The sequence below is a fragment of the Heteronotia binoei genome, chromosome 3 (assembly GCF_032191835.1).
Source record: "Heteronotia binoei isolate CCM8104 ecotype False Entrance Well chromosome 3, APGP_CSIRO_Hbin_v1, whole genome shotgun sequence".
Classification (NCBI taxonomy): Eukaryota; Metazoa; Chordata; class Lepidosauria; order Squamata; family Gekkonidae; genus Heteronotia; species Heteronotia binoei.
In genome coordinates this window covers 170,618,598-170,634,837 of record NC_083225.1, presented here as the reverse complement: position 1 = coordinate 170,634,837, position 16,240 = coordinate 170,618,598, and the positions used below count along the sequence as shown (strand labels likewise).

General features: G+C 38.6%; 1 protein-coding gene across 1 annotated transcript in view; it reads left to right on the top strand.

Moving 5' to 3' along the window:
- DYNC2H1 (dynein cytoplasmic 2 heavy chain 1) overlaps window positions 1-16,240 on the top strand; it is a 230,035-nt gene that overhangs the window by 19,604 nt on the left and 194,191 nt on the right. The window contains exons 14-25 of the mRNA XM_060234883.1: window positions 1,458-1,598; window positions 1,683-1,781; window positions 2,779-2,918; window positions 3,055-3,283; window positions 5,455-5,582; window positions 6,733-6,848; window positions 8,403-8,530; window positions 10,888-11,037; window positions 12,383-12,588; window positions 13,797-13,952; window positions 14,061-14,175; window positions 15,416-15,586. Coding sequence (XP_060090866.1) covers window positions 1,458-1,598; window positions 1,683-1,781; window positions 2,779-2,918; window positions 3,055-3,283; window positions 5,455-5,582; window positions 6,733-6,848; window positions 8,403-8,530; window positions 10,888-11,037; window positions 12,383-12,588; window positions 13,797-13,952; window positions 14,061-14,175; window positions 15,416-15,586 — 1,779 coding nt within the window. The remainder of the gene's footprint in view (window positions 1-1,457; window positions 1,599-1,682; window positions 1,782-2,778; window positions 2,919-3,054; window positions 3,284-5,454; window positions 5,583-6,732; window positions 6,849-8,402; window positions 8,531-10,887; window positions 11,038-12,382; window positions 12,589-13,796; window positions 13,953-14,060; window positions 14,176-15,415; window positions 15,587-16,240) is intronic.

Here is a 16,240-nt window from a genome sequence, read left to right as displayed (position 1 = left end):
TACAGAAAATGGTAATGGATCCAAAACACTTTTGTTTTCTTCTACTATGACAATTAGGCTGTGATCCCAGTTACACTTCCTTGGAAGTTTCCTTCTGAAATCATTGGGATTAACTGTTTTAGGTTTAGGACTGGGGTAATAACTGGTTTAATCCTGTTTAGAATCTTTCATTTGCTTTGTCAACAGAAGGGATTTTTTAAAAGTCTACATTGAAAATGACAATATAAAAGGGAGAGGTTTATTTTTGGGGAAAATAGGCAGTTCAGAATATTTTGGATGTTGAATTAGAGCACTTTTTAATTTTTTGGATTCTGACTCTCAGGGTCCTTTTGTGCTAGCCTTTTCTCTGGTCTTGACAGTACACATTTTTATTCTTGAGAATTCCCACAATTTTCCCAAACCATTGCATTCTTGTGTTGTTTTTTTAAAGTGCTGGTTTATTCATAGCAGTTTTTGGAGCTTGTTTTGCAACATGATCCTGTCTGATGTAAACCAGAAAAAATGCTATCATCTCCAGTTATCTAGAAGTGTGGCCCATTATGTACTTGGTAAAGATGTTTAACCCTGCCTGTCTACATTCCCTGCTGCTCCTTTATCATTAGCTGTTCTAAAATGCTGTTTGAGTTCCAGTCGAATATTAGTGAGTCCCATTATGCTTTTAAAGCAAAATGAGGTAAAATTGACAGAGGATTTGTCCCTGACACTTCAGCTGTGCCTTGAATCTTTAAGAGCATTTCAGATGTGACAGTGAGAATATTTATCAGTTTCACCTCATCCTGTTTGTTTTATTCCCCTCCCAGTGCTAGCAGGCAGGCACCCACTGCTTTTGGTGTGTGTGTGTGTGTGTGGGGGGGAAATCTTGAAATTGAAAAGACTTTCTTCTCTTGATCTCTGCAGTGAGGTAACATAGAGTTTGGAACAAAATTGAGGTGAAAATTACAGATCTCTATGATCAATTTCAACTTATTATACATTTTCTCTGAGTGGCATAGCTGCTGTAATTATAGGGAAGCTCTTACAGCGAAAGAGTGGGCAGGTAAATTCCCACCATCGGTGGCTTGTATTCTTTTGAGAGGGTGACTTTTCCTTGGATTAGCAGGGAAAAGGGCTACCACAGTGGGGAGTACCAGTTTCCTTGCATCTGCATCCCTATCAGGCAACATTGATTTCGTTTTTCTATTTGACACTTTCTCTGTCTCTTAATTCATAATAACCAAGATGGGTAGCCATGTTAGTCTGTCTGTAGCAATAAAAAGAGCAAGAGTTCAGTAGCACCTTAAAGACTAAAAAATAAAATAAAATTGTGGCAGGGTATGAGCTTTTGTGAGTCCCTGCTCACTCCTTCAGATATCTTTTTTTTGTAGCCCTAAAAATGGACAGTGAATGATTTGCTGTACTCTATGAACATGCAGAAATGTGAACTTTTGTCTCACCACAATGTTTTCATTCTTTGGTAGCACTCAAAGACTGAGGGACCTATAACCTGGGATAACCCTAAAGTATTAGAAGCATATATCAAAAAGCTCCAAGGTGCAGCAGAACGGCTTGCTACAGAAAACAGAAAGTTAAGAAAATGGCACACTACTTTTGCTGAAAAGGTATTTTTAAACTGTTATGTGTTGTTTCCGCCTTTCCACTTGGTTATTGGCAAGTTTTAATGTCTGCTAAATTCTTCTTGATAGGTTGTTGGGCTAATGAACATTGATCTGCTTCGGCAGCAGCAACGCTGGAAAGACGGGCTACAGGAGCTGCGAGCTGTTTTTTCTGGCCTTGAAGCACAGGTTACACCTTCATTGTTACTGAAATCCGTAAATTAAATAGGGTGGGAGGCTAATATTAATGTACTTGGTGGGCACTCCTTAACAAAACATTTCTTACAAATTCATCAGCTCACTATATCTATGGCAACATCTGAAAATACTGGCTTTGAATGAAATGTTAGGTTCATCCATAGTGTATTTGAAATTCATAGCTGAGTCTCTTGCTCAGCTTTGCACGTCACTGAGTGGCATGGCCCACTCACAGCCAAATTTACACTTGTTAGAATTTTAGGAGCCTGTTAACTGTTCAGGATTCTGCTGTTTTAACATGGATAGTCTGGAATTTACCTTGCATGATTGCTGTGAAGATAAAATGAGACTGTGTGCGTATAATGTAACATGTGCTTTGGGTATGTATACGGAAGCTGTAAAAACGGAGCAAGGAATTATACCATCAAAAACTGAAAAGGGTCTCCTACCGATCTTTAAAATGGATATGTCAAAATACCTATAAGCATAGCTTCTCATTAGGGCTGCCAACAGGGCTGGAGGGAAAGGCCCTGTCCATTTAATAGAGGCTTAATATATGGAAATGGGCAGCTGAAGCTTTTCATGGCATGGAGCTAAATACCATTATGTGGTAAATAGCATCCAGGTAAACCTCTATTAATGGGGTGGGGCTTTTTCCCCTTCAGGGAGTTAGCGACTCTACTGCAAATCTCTGATGGAACTCTGTGGCGCTAAGTGGCATTCCCTAGTTAACTTTGGTGGTGAAATAACTTGACAAGAATATTGAGCTGCTTTGGTAATTTCAGAGAATAGGGAAATAGTCATACTCCTGTGAGAAGTTAGATTGCATGACTGGGTTGAAAGGGTTCCCAGAGGCCGTTCTGTAGCTACACAGTCTCTTAAGATGTCTGTACAGTCTGTTCTCGAAAAGCAGAGATGTTGCATTTGATAAATTGCTCCTATGATTGAGAATGTTGATGTGTCTGCATTCTAATACTATAAATTGTAGGGCTTCCTTTCACATGACATGAAAGCTTGGAGACTGCACTGGAATCATCAACTATACAAAGCCCTGGAGCATCAGTATCAGATGGGTTTGGAGGCCCTCAATGAAAACCTGCCAGAGATAAACATTGATTTAACTTACAAGTAAGATTTTTTTTCCCTCCTGTTTTACTATCTAATGAAAAACCCTTGAGTTTTGATAACTGTTGTTCCGAGATGCGATTCGAGGATTAAATGCCTGAGAAATATTAGTTTTAATTTATCTTGAAATCTTTTTCAGACAAGGGAGGCTACAGTTTAAACCTCCCTTTGAAGAAGTGCGGGCACGATATTACAGAGAAATGAAGAGATTCATCTCTATTCCCAATCAGTTTCGGGGAGTGAGTGAGACAGATGAGGAGTGCATTTTTTCCATTATGACTGAAAGAAATGCAAGTGGATTTCTGACTACGTTTACGAAAGCAGAAAATCTGTTCAGAAGATTGGCAGAAGTTGCAGACCAATTTAAGGTGCATAAATATTTGCTTTTTGGTTCAGAGACTTTTTAAGGATGAGTGTTTTACCAGCTGCCCAGCACTGATTTGTATACATTTGTGTTCATTTGAGATAATGATACTTAACATTAAGCTCCTGAGATCTCTTCACACTTCCTCTGGCAGTAATGTTGGTTTCAGTGCCACAGGTATTATACCAGCATTTTCTGCAAGGAAACATGTAAAGGGCAGAAGCGCATATGTCTAATTTAAAGGACAAGAATAAATTCCTAGCTAAATGATACCAGTGTGGTTAGAGAATGCTAAGCAGTAGCATTTGGCTCAATTAGAATTTGAAAAAGGTCCACAGGGAAGATCAAAAGCAGTTGCAGAAGATCAGCTGGAAAATCCTGATCAGCATGTATACATATGTTTGAAATAAATTCTGGAGAAGTTTAAATGCTAACAGAGGACAAAATTCAGTCCTTTTGTGTGTGAACAGAGGGTAGGATGTAGGATCCAATATGTAAAGAGACCCCCAAGGATGGGATATATATATATAGCGCGTATCTGCCACCCTCTCACTGCATCTGACATGTGAACATTGGAGGATTGGGAGTTGTGCCGGAGGTCATCCTGTGGATGTGTCAGAGCAGTTATCAAGGAATCAAACATTAACCCCAGGATTTTCTGCCAGCTGGGGGAGGTGGAAAGACCAGGGAAACTGGCAGTGCCTTCTGGTATTGTAAATGCTCAGAAAGACTTCTGGATCTTGCTGTTCCTTTTCACCTCTCCCAGGATGCTGTCTGACGCATGAACCATGAATGTCTCCTCCACATACGGCATTCCCATCCCCCATGGACCGTGGCTGGTACACAGCTACATGCCTGAACTTTGAGTCCAAGAGGTTTAGATTGTGTTCTGATTTATTATTTTCTCATTTAATGCATGCTGAGGTTATGCAGGCATAAACAAAACAGACAACTGTGAAAAATAATAATAAATAAATAAAATAATAAAAAATATTCAAAAATCCTATTATCTATTAACAACACTTAAAGCATTACAATATTCATATTACAAAACCCCACAGACTCATTACTATAATCCTACAGTTACAATCCTAAAAATTATCAAAGATTTCAGGTTTTCACGGCTGGTAACATCATTAGGGTTTGTAGAATCTTTCGGGCTCAAGTGCCGTGTTCTACTGGAGGAAGTTTTCCTTCCAGACGTTTCGTTCTCAGCTGCGGAGAACATCCTCAGTGGCATTGCAGCCGGAGCAGGCTCTCTGACCTTCTTGGCTGCTGTGCACTGAGGATGTTCTCCGCAGCTGAGAACGAAACGTCTGGAAGGAAAACTTCCTCCAGTAGAACACGGCACTTGAGCCCGAAAGATTCTACAAACCCTAATCCTAAAGATAAATGTCCAAAATAGCATTTCAAATTTATTGATTTCAGACGTCTGATTACGACTTTTAAAACTCACGGCAAACTCCGTCTGCACATGGACTGAAATCAATCAATTTGAAGTGCTGTTTTGGACATTTATCTTTAGGATTAGGGTTTGTAGAATCTTTCGGGCTCAAGTGCCGTGTTCTACTGGAGGAAGTTTTCCTTCCAGACGTTTCGTTCTCAGCTGCGGAGAACATCCTCAGTGCACAGCAGCCAAGAAGGTCAGAGCGCCTGCTTTATGACACACAGGATTGTAACTGTAGGATTGTAACTGTAGGATTATAGTAATGAGTTTGTGGGGTTTTGTAATATGAATATTGTAATGCTTTAAGTGTTGTTAATAGATAGTTTTTTTGAATTTTTTTTGTTATTTTTCACAGTTGTCCGTCTTGTTTATGCTTCTTACTGTGATACTCTAGGGGTTGTGAGCTTATGCAGGCAGCAGCCAACTTCAGCAGATGCTTCTGAATCTCCTAGTACAGAGGTGGCCAAGGGTAGCTCTCCAGATGTTTTTTTGCCTACAACTCCCATCAGCCCCAGCCATTGGCCATGCTGACTGGGGCTGTTGGGAGTTGTAGGCAAAAAAACATCTGGAGAGCTACCCTTGGCCACCCCTGTCCTAGTAGTACCTCATTATTTTGCCTAATTTGAAAAGAATAGGATGCTGTAAAGAAACTGTGCTGAAAAGCTAATAAACTTAAGATTTTTTCCCTCTGTTATTAAAAAAAATCCACCATGAATACTCTGGAAAAGGAGTGGATTGTAATGGGACAAGTGGATATGGAAGCCATGGTGGAAAATCACCTTTTTACTGAACAGGATTGGGAAAAAAACTTCAAGGCGCTGAAAGTGAGAGGGAAAGAAGTAGAGCGTCTACCAAGGTATTGTTTTGTGAGAGAATTATATGTGAATAATAGGCTGCCAGATTTGTCATGTTTGATAGCATGAATCTATTTTGAATGTTGTTTTTTTCTTATTATCAAGCATTTTCACATTCATTTTGCTCTAATTTTTTCCTGTGGAATATGGTTAAAGTCTTAGACTGTTGGTGTGGGTGAGAAACATTTGATACAGGGCTTCAGTCCAGAGTTCGTAAGAGCCCTGATGCAGACCTGTAGTTGCAACATTAGTTCAGAGTTACTTCTGGCTAGATCTGGTTACTTGTAGAAGGGATGGTGGCTTGGAGAGTGACAGTGGCTCAGTGGTAGAGCATCTGCTTGGTAAGCAGAAGGTCCCAGAGTTCAATCCCCAGCATCTCCAACTAAAAAAGGTCCAGGCAAATAGGTGTGAAAAACCTCAGCTTGAGACCCTGGAGAGCCACTGCCAGGCTGAGTAGACAATACTGACTGTGATGAACCAAGGGTCTGATTCAGGATAAGGCAGTTTCATATGTTCACACTGCCTGTGTGGAGCTAGCAACATCTAACATTGGACTGAAACAGAAGCTTCTGTGGGAACTTTTTGTGTGAGTTACCAGAGCTCTTGCAGTGACAAGACACTGTTGGACTGGGGCTAATACTCTTAGCTGCAGAATATTTTGTTTCAGTTATGTATGTAGGGCTCATACTTTGCAGCGTTATTTAAAAGACATCGTACAGTTAAATTCTTGATTTGTTCCAGCAATCCAGGAGTGTATTCATAGATAAATGCAATTATATATTATGATATCCAGCATGTCTAAGATGTCATAGCCCAAAGAATTTTGGGGACTAGTTATTGTGCCTTGATTGAAACATGAACAGAACGGGATGGTTGGTACCTTTTATCTTTAGAACCAACACTTGTATGCATAGTTTTTTTAAGGATGAGTAGAGTTGTAATTATTTTAAAGTTGTCATTTTTTCCAATATATTTCTGTACTTCCACATGAAAGATTTTTTTTGTTGGTGTGTATTCAAGTTATAAAACACTATTGCATGAGAAAATTAATCAAAAATTTCTAGTGCTTGTTTTAAATTTTGTTTACTAATGTGAAAAAACCCATTAATATTCTCTTTGATAATTTGAAATCTGCTGTATTAATTTTTGAAGCACTGTGAAGGTAGATTGCATAATTGTGAACTGCAACCCTGTGAAGACTATGGTTGATGATCTTATCCAGAAGTTGTATGATGTTCTTGTGATGTCTTTAAGAAAATCTATACAAGGTAATACACAGGAGAGAAAAGTTCTTGTTTGGCAAAGTAGCTGTAGAGAGTTGTTTGCCTTTTCAGGCTTCATTATTCCTTTTATAAGTTACAAACACCTTTTATAAACTGTACATGGTGTTATGCTTACTTCCTTGTAATGGCCATTGCTTTCAGTGGCTTCATCTATTTTTAAGCAAAAGAACACCTTATAAATTGTTTTGGACTGAATTGTTAATATTGTTTTACTGTGGGCTGAACTTTATGTGTTGTTATAACACTAAATTAAAAGGAGTGGGCAAACTATACCCTCCTGTCCCCATCCCCAACAGTAACAGAAGTGCAGTTAGTCAAGACAATTCAGGGGATCTGTTCTGTTCTGTTTTGTTTCAGGAGGGGGCAAAGCACAAAGATGCTTCATTATAGCTTATTCTTAATTTACCGTTATGGCCTAAGTCTTTTAGTCTATCCCAGAATGTTTACCATGATATGTTACTTTTTTCCTATGGTAAAAAATTAAGAAATCAGGTGAATTTTGGAAAGTATGAAGGTTGGCATGAGTACTTTCAATCAGTGGCATAGTGTAGCAGTTAGAATGTCATACTATGGTTTGGGAGACCTGGATTCGAATCCCCAGTCTGCCATGAAACTTTTTGGGGTGACCTTTAGCAAGTCACTCTTTCAGCCTAACCTACCTCACAGGGTAGCTGTGAGGATAAAATGCAGGCGGGGAAGACAATGACCAATTTCACCCTATGCTTATTCCCAGGTAGAGAGCAGTTTTGCTACCAGGGCTTCTCTCCATTTTCGCACAAGTTGCCCCGGAGCTGCGAGTTGGCACGCTGCTATTCCGCAGCAAGTGGAAACCGCTTGTCAGAGGATCTCGCTTGCTGCAGAATAGTGGCACTCCAACTTGCAGCTCCAGGGCAACTTGTGCAAAAATGGAGAGAAGCCCCGATAGCAAAAGGACTCTCCAACCCGGAACAAGCATAGTGCAAAATCAGCCAATGTGCATTACGCTGAGTTCTTTTTAAGAAGAGTGGTCTATTTTAAGAAGAGTTGCAAGGTCTCCCACTATGTTGAATGACTTCATGTTGACAACCCCTTCTGCCCACTGCTGCTCTGTTGGCCAAAGAGAAAAAATAAATAAATCAAACTATCACTGTCAGTGTGGTGGCATTAAAATGCCATGGGTGTGACATAGCACCTTTCTAGGAATTGTTACAATGTGTAGTTTCTGGTGATTCCTAGAGATATACAAGAACTAAAGTATTCCGATTTCATAGCCCGCTTCGGTGGGGTAGGGCGGGATATAAATCAAATAAATAAATATAGGAAGTGACACATGTTCTTATTTCAGGCCACATTGCACAGAATGATCTCCTTCATGGATATCACTTCTGTACTGGAATAATGTGTGTCTTCATCAGCTATGCACCATCTTATGTGACTGACTTGCAGTATGAGCTAACCATTTACAGAATCATTACATGTGAAGTGATCTGGAGAGGCTATTAATTATAAGGTGGTTTTAAAAAAATCTAATGCATTTATTTTTCATCTATCTTTATGCAGCTCATCTACATGAGATTTCTTCATTCCTTAATGATGCCATGGAAAGTTTAGTAACTAGACCCCAAAGCGTGGATGAAATAGCACAAGATAACTTGAACTATAAAAACTTAACAGAAAAAAAAGGAGAGGTACTGGTTTTCTACATTATTACGAAATATATTTAAGATTAGTCCCAACAAGTTCTGTTTAAAGTCACAATTTGAATGCCATGATTCTTATTTGGGAAAACTGTTCCGTTACTGGACTGTACTCTACTTGTTTCCCATCAGATGCATATTTCATTGTATTTCCCCCTATTTGTTATTCCTGTTCTTATTGGGTGGTTCATTTCTCTTCCGTATCCTTAAATAAGGGCAGCAGTGCTTGCTATTAAAAATGTAGGGGAAGATCTCCATGGGATGATTCCACAGAACTACTTCAAGCGCATCCAAAAGCTTGGACGTGCCCAGTACATTTTTTTCCTTTGAACATCAGGCTCTCAAGCCATATGTTACGAGCTTTATAAATCTCCACTGTTTCAAAAGTGGAGCTTGGGAGGCTTGCTCGTTGACCAGCTCTAAGCCACCCTGGATATACAGAAGTGGTTACATTGTTCTTTGGATCCCAGCTCACAGTGGGATGTAGTAAAATCCCCAGTGCCTCTACTTCACAGAAGTTAGTGGGATGTTCCAGGGTAAGGAGACTGGTGACTGGACTGGAGCCATAACAGAACTTCTGTAATGTGAAGAAAAGGATAAAGAAGAAGATATTGGATTTGTGTCCCACCCTACACTCTGAATCTCAGAGTTTCAGAGCGGTCACAATCTCAATTACCTTCTCTCCCCCCCCCCCCCCCACAACAGACACCCTGTGAAGTAGGTGAGGCTGAGAGCAGGACAAGGACAACTTTCAAGGACAACTCCTACAAGAGTTATGGCCGACCCAAGGCCATTCCAGCAGGTGTAAGTGGAGGAGTGGGGAATCAAACTCGGTTCTCCCAGATAAGAGTCCTTGCACTTAATCACTACACCAGACTGGCTCTCTGAGGCTCAGTCTGTTCCGCAGAAGGTGTAGTGTGTGAGATCCTGGGGGGGATTCTCTTTTATCCCTGCCTGCCTTGGAATGCACAGTTAGTCTCTCCAAGTGCAAGCCCAGTATGTAGAATGGGAGATCGCTGTACCTCCCACCTCTATCTCCAGCCCTACCCTTGTGGGCATTTTAGCTGTGGAGGGCTAGATGGAACCCAGCTTATATTAGAACGGCTAGATATAAAACAATAAGGAAAATAGATTTGGGTGAGTAGCCATGTTGGTCTGAAGCAACAGAACAGAGTTTGAGTCCAACAAAGTTTAATTCTGGTTATAACCTTTTTTTTGTGCATGCACACTTCATCGGAAACATTGAAACTGTCCCCCAAGCCTTTCATATAAATTGGATTAAAGCAGTTGTTAAGACTATGAGTGACAGAAAATTAGCATACTAATTAGCCACCAGACTTAAACTTAGTTCTCACATCTGTTAACCCTTGTATTTGTATGCTAATTTGCTGCATTAATCCAATTAAACAACTGCTTCAATCCAATCTCAGCTATACTTATTGTCCAGTAACTAATGCATATTGACCCTAACTGGCCCTTCCTGGCAACTAAGCCCCCCCCCCCCCCAAATATGTAAGGCTTGAAGAGGACTGTTTCAGTATATCTAATGAAATGTGCGTACACATGAAAGCTTACACCCAGAATTAAACTTTGTTGCTCTTAAAAGTGCCCCTGGACTCAAACTTTTTTTCAGTTAAGAGAACAGCCATTGTGAATTCCCATTGCTGCAATTGTACTGAAATAAAAGAGGAATGTATCTTTCTGTTAAGGTAAAATGTATGTGTTAGTTTGCATTGATCCGTCTTGGAATATTTACTGGCATCAATAGTACTGGATTAAAAAATGCAGCAATTTAAACTCTGTTGAAGTTTTGTTTTCTTAGGGTAGCCATGCTGATCTGCAGTAGCACCTTAGCGACCAACAAGAATTTCAGGGTATAACTTTTCCAGAGTAGAAGTTCTGTATGCTAACAAAGCCCAGGAATTTCCAGTCTGTGTGCGTAGCATATGCAGAAATAGCCTTTAAATAAGCATTTTGGAGACTGGCAGTACTATCCTAAGCAGAGTTGTATGCTTCTCAGTCATTTAAAGTCATTATACTCAACATATTTTTATTTTGAACTCTGTTTTTAGACTTCCAGTTGGCTCTGTAGTCCCTAATCCTATTGCATTGTTTATTGAATGCCCCACCTTGATGATTGCACTGACTTGCTCTGTGTGTGTATTCCGCCTCCAGTCCAAGTGAGAAAAGTGGACTATAAATAACATCAATAAATATATTATTTATCTGTATGCTGACCAAAAAACTTTATTATGTTCTGCTTATTAGCAAGCAAGTAAAATATAAAAAAAAAATCGCAATGAGAGTACAGGCTTCATTTATACTCATCTAAAATTGTTTTTATTTAGGTTTTCCTCCTCTTTCAAGAAGCAGAAGGTAAAAACAAACTTCTCCGGACTGTGGCTGGTGGGGGCATTGACACAATCAGCAATCTGAGAGCTACATGGGACAAATTTGAATTAATGATGGAAAGCCATCAACTTATGATTAAAGAACAGGTAAGTAGGGATGGATCACAAACATCTTCTTGTCCAGAGTTTTGTCCCAGAGGGAGGAGGTAGGGAGGGTGCATTTGTTGGTTCCTGCCTGTTGTATTATATCGAAGAGCAGAGAATGTACACATGGCACTAAGGTGTGTCTGGAGGATGAGGGTAATGTAGTGCTATGAAAATTGGTATAAACAAGTAATTGTGCACTCTGATCCTGAAATGGCTTAATCCTCTGAGGGCTGTCCAATGCATTGCTTAGTACCACCTATGGATTTGCTGCTAGTGTACAATTTGATAGGAAACTGCAGCAAATGATGTGTATTTCAAACATTGATTTGTTATAGTCAGAATTTACATTTTTGGTGTATAGTAATAATATCTTGAATGTACACCTTGGAACTTTGGGCAGGCACAGCAGTGCATTTTTATGTTTATGTTTATTATTTGTGCTACTTTTACAAGGGTAGTATAGTTAAATACAAGTGGGGGACCCATAAAGACTTACGGGGAATTCATTTATTCCCCTCCACTATTTTCTGTTCCTTTCTCTGTTTCCTTCTCTCCCTTCCACCTGCCAGTCAGTCCACCTTTATCTGCCCCCTTGTCTTTAGCTTTTTTTTCTTTAACCCTCCATGGCAGCCTAGATCCAGGGAAACTGTGGCCAAGCTGCATAGTGTTAGCCACCAGGTCCAACAGCAATACTGTTGTGGTTGCCTAGCAACAGGTACAATGGCCACTGACTTTCCTAAAACTACAGGTGCTACTTTTGTTATTTGAGATGGGTTAAATATACTTTTTTCAGATTTTTTTTGCAAACATGAGGCTTTTTTCAGGTTTTTAGAAAGATCTGTCTTGTCTGTCCATGGTCTCCAGATTTAAGTATCCACAGATGGGGTCACATTTAGAATTAGATACATTGATGATAAGCAAGGTTTTAAAGTTAGGAATATGTGCGTACTGTTCACACATTTTCATGTGACAGCCCGAAAACATTCTCAGGCATGATTATGGGATCTCCATAGAATGCCATTAATCCAGCTCTGTCACTTCATTAATTAGGAGTACATGTAGCATAGTTTAGGTCAGGGCAGCAGGATTTCCTTTTAGGAAGGTTAGGGGGCTTGCCATTACTTGCTCCAGCAGTATATGCCTTGCAGTTATTTTGTGAACTGGCAAGAGGGAGGTACCATATGTGTGCTGGCTTCTTATGTCCAAATGTGCCATTGGCACCATAGACATAGCTGATACAGTGCAGTGCTGAAAGCATATACTTGTTTTTGATAGTGTCGATTTGTTTCATAAACTGCCAAATACAAGGAACATTAAGAAAATATTTTCTTTTCTTTTCTTAAAGGTTGAAGTGATGAAAGGTAACGTGATGTCCCGTGTTAATACGTACCTTCAAGAACTGGAGAAATTTAAAGCACGCTGGGACCAGTTAAAACCCAGTGATGATATCATTGAAACAGGTCATCATGATATGCTGCAGAAAAGTGCTCAGACGATAAAGGAAAAGAAAGCTGAGTTTGATGAACTTGAGGATACGAAACAAAAGCTAATGTGTGTTGATTTTTGTAGATGCATATTATCAAAATCAGGACTGTGACCAAAATTTGTAAATAAATGTTTTTGAAAGCAAATTAGACAATTAGTGCATACCATTTATAAATAGCCATTTTAAAGAATGAAGAGTATTGTCCATGACTTACTGGGCAGAAAAATGGTTGCAACTTGTTAATCAAAACAAATCGGCAATGGAAATCTTAAATTAGTTAATTCCTGAATGCAGAACGGTAATTGATTTTGTGTGTGTGTGTATGTGACAAGGTAATTTTAGACATTCTTCATTGTCTTCCATCTCCTTTCTGGGGGTCTCCATCCTAGCTCTGAGCTCTTGAGTACTCATACTGTTTAGACACGACATAGTTTACACTTTGTTGTTTAACAGCAGTGTCTGTGTCCCCATCTCCCTAGTTCATAAGCGTTGGGTCTGGGATTCTGCCCTACTCCCAAGGTGGTTCTTATCCTTATTCCTCAAGCCAAAGTACTCCCAAGTGACTAGCCTGAGGAAGCCCCACTTCATTCAAGAAATGCTTCAGGCTGCTCACCAGTGTTTACTAATCTACATTAGATTAATAAATATGGCATCTATAACCAGTTGAAGGATCTAAGTCAGAACACTAAAGAAGACTGAGTGTAAATGAGAGAAAGTGAAAATCCCAAGATGATGGGAAATCTTGTTGAGCTTGGAAAGTTCATGCTACAGCACAATATCAGGAGGGTGCCATTCAGGGCAAAAATAATTTCAATTTATATAGCTGGCATGGGCTTGCCTCCAACGGGGAAGCCAAGATGAAGCAGAGTAATGCTGGCATATGAGCTTCCATCCCATATGCTTGCTGATCAACTGGAGGAAAAGGAAGCAGGATGCTGTAACTAATCTAAAGTTAAATTACAAGATGTTTCAGCAACCTTTTCAACTGACAGTTATGGGATTAAATTCTCATTAGATTTGAGGTCTTTGTGTACACATTCATTGTGTATAATTTACCACAGTTTTGAAGTTTTCATATGTCCAAGGAATAATCAAATTATTTTCAATTTTGAAAAGGGGGGAGGTAACCATTGACTTCTTTAGCACACAGTGATATAAAGGTGATTAGTGTAGTTTGGGATCTATCTAATCCCCTTTGCACTCTCTAATGGAAGAGTTTTATCAGCTCTTATTTCTAGTGCAGTTTTATCAGAACCATTTCCTTCTCCTTCAGCAATGACTGTCGTCACTTTGAATTAGAAGAGCCTGATTTCTTTTTGGCTGATGAAGTACGCCGAGACATTGAGACTTCTGCAGAAGTTTGGGCGTTGTATGAACAATTCTACGAAGGCTTCCAAGAAAAAGCCAATGAAGATTGGATTACGTTTAGGTCTGGCTTTGTTTCCAAACTGTTGTGTACATTCCTTCTTTGTGACAGTACTTGTGTTGTGACAGACTTCCTTACTTGTGTTGTGATGGACTTCTTTGTTTTATGCAGGAGCAAAACCTATATTTTTGAGGAATTTTTATTGAGTTGGCATGACAAACTGAGGAAGATTGAAGAGCACACTATAATGACTGCGAAGCTACAAAAAGAAGTTGATAAGTACAAAGTAAGATCCTTTGATAAGAAAGCAAAATAAAGCCAATAGAAAATATGATGCTTGGAAGCATCTGAGAAGACATCAGCTAAGCACTTCTGAGAATGGGCTGAATCCTGCCAGTATTTCCCCTGGCAAAAGCAGATTATTTCCCCTTCTCTCAGCAGCCCTTTTTGAGCCCTGAAAAAACTGTGTCAGAGATCTGGGGACTTGTATGCCAAAAAGCTGCATGGGCTAAAGGAAGGTTACAGTAAGAAATGAAAATAGGTGAGATTCATCTCTTAAGCAAGCAGAAAGCTGAGATGATCAAACCTAATGAATTATGTTGTATGCATATATATATATATATATATATATATATATATATATATATATATATATATATATATATATATATATATATATTTGAGATTCAGTTCAAACTTTGGAATACAGTAATTTACTTCCTAAATTATTTATATCCTACCTTTATTATTAAATATACCACAATTTAAAACTAACGCGTTGATGTAAATATTTTTTATTTTAGCATGGCTCATTGAAGTAACTCTTCCAAAATATTTGCACAGCTTTTTCTGCTTAAAAGTTAAATAAGACAATTATTGCAAAAGTAATTTTAAATTGGATGTTACTAGTGCATGTTAGGGATTAAAAAAAATTTCTCTCACAATCTTTTTAATTGTAAAACTGTTCAGGTTACAGCAGATTTTATAGATTTACAATAAAACAAAGAGTATTTCTATTAACAATGATTTTTTTTTTGTCTTTTTACCATAAACAGAGTTCTTCAATTGTGCCAGGAATTTCTTTCTTAGTAGTAAAAAACTCTGCTATAGGAAACCAAAATGCAATGAAATTCTATGGAGATAGTTGTAGGTTTTCCGGGCTGTATGACCGTGGTCTTGGGAGATAGTTGTCACTCAGTATCTGACAAATGATTTGTGATTTTTGCTAATATATACATATCCCATAATTTTTATACTGATGGTGGTTCTTTGGGCTCGATTGGTTTTTCCATTGTTGAGTTATTGTACTTTTAGCAGCAAATAAAAGAATTGCAATTGTTTCTGTTTGTAATAATGTATGTTTTTTGCACCCATTTAGGAAAATATGCTATGGTTCATGTTGAATAGTAATTCCAGTTATATTTTGAATTGGGATTTTAAAAATTTAATTATGATATCATAATATAATAATGTCCTTATGTGTATCTAGGTATATTTAGAATTTTATTTTATTTTTTTTGCCACAGATGGCACTTCCTGTTCTAAAATATGTTAGAGGAGAACACCTCTCTTCAGATCATTGGCTGGATCTCTTTCGGATTCTTGGTCTTCCAAGAGGCACGAGTCTAGAGAACTTGTTGTTCGGAGATCTGTTAAAAGTAGCAGATGTCATTGTGGAAAGAGCAGCAGAACTTAAGGTAACTTTCAGAGTTTTATTCCAGGTGACTTCTTTTAGTTTAGTTGCCTGTTATGGAATATCTGTATCACTCCAGTTTTAGTATATGTGCTGCCAAAGAAACTAGGGATGTTATGGAATATCAGACTGAGATATGGTGTATCTCAGTCCATAAAATAATCTTCAGTTTAAAATTTTAAATATTACTTTTATGTAGACTTTATTTCTGTCCCCAGCATATGTGCATGCTTTCTTTCTGTAGAGTCCGTAACCATATCTTTGTAATTTGATCTCGGATTGGGGAAATTTTTTTAAAAAGCAGGTCTGTGAACCTGAAAATTATTTGGAGACGTTATTACTTTGATTTTTAAACACATCGGTAGTATTAAATAGTTCTGTATTTTTGTATCACAGGAGGTGACACACTTGTACTTCATTGTCATTTACAAATGTAAGAAAACACAAACTTGAAATATGACTGATTTTCATGAGCTTCCATCTTGCATGGCAACAATAAGTATATATCAGTATGATAGTTGCATTATCTGTGGCTGCTTCGCTATGCTGAAGTTATTTTGTGACTTCTGTCTGTTAAATCACCAAGGGAATATAATTGCCTAGGTGTAAATAATTCTGGTGATTGAGGCCTACCTCCTGTCAGCCTACCTCCTGTCTA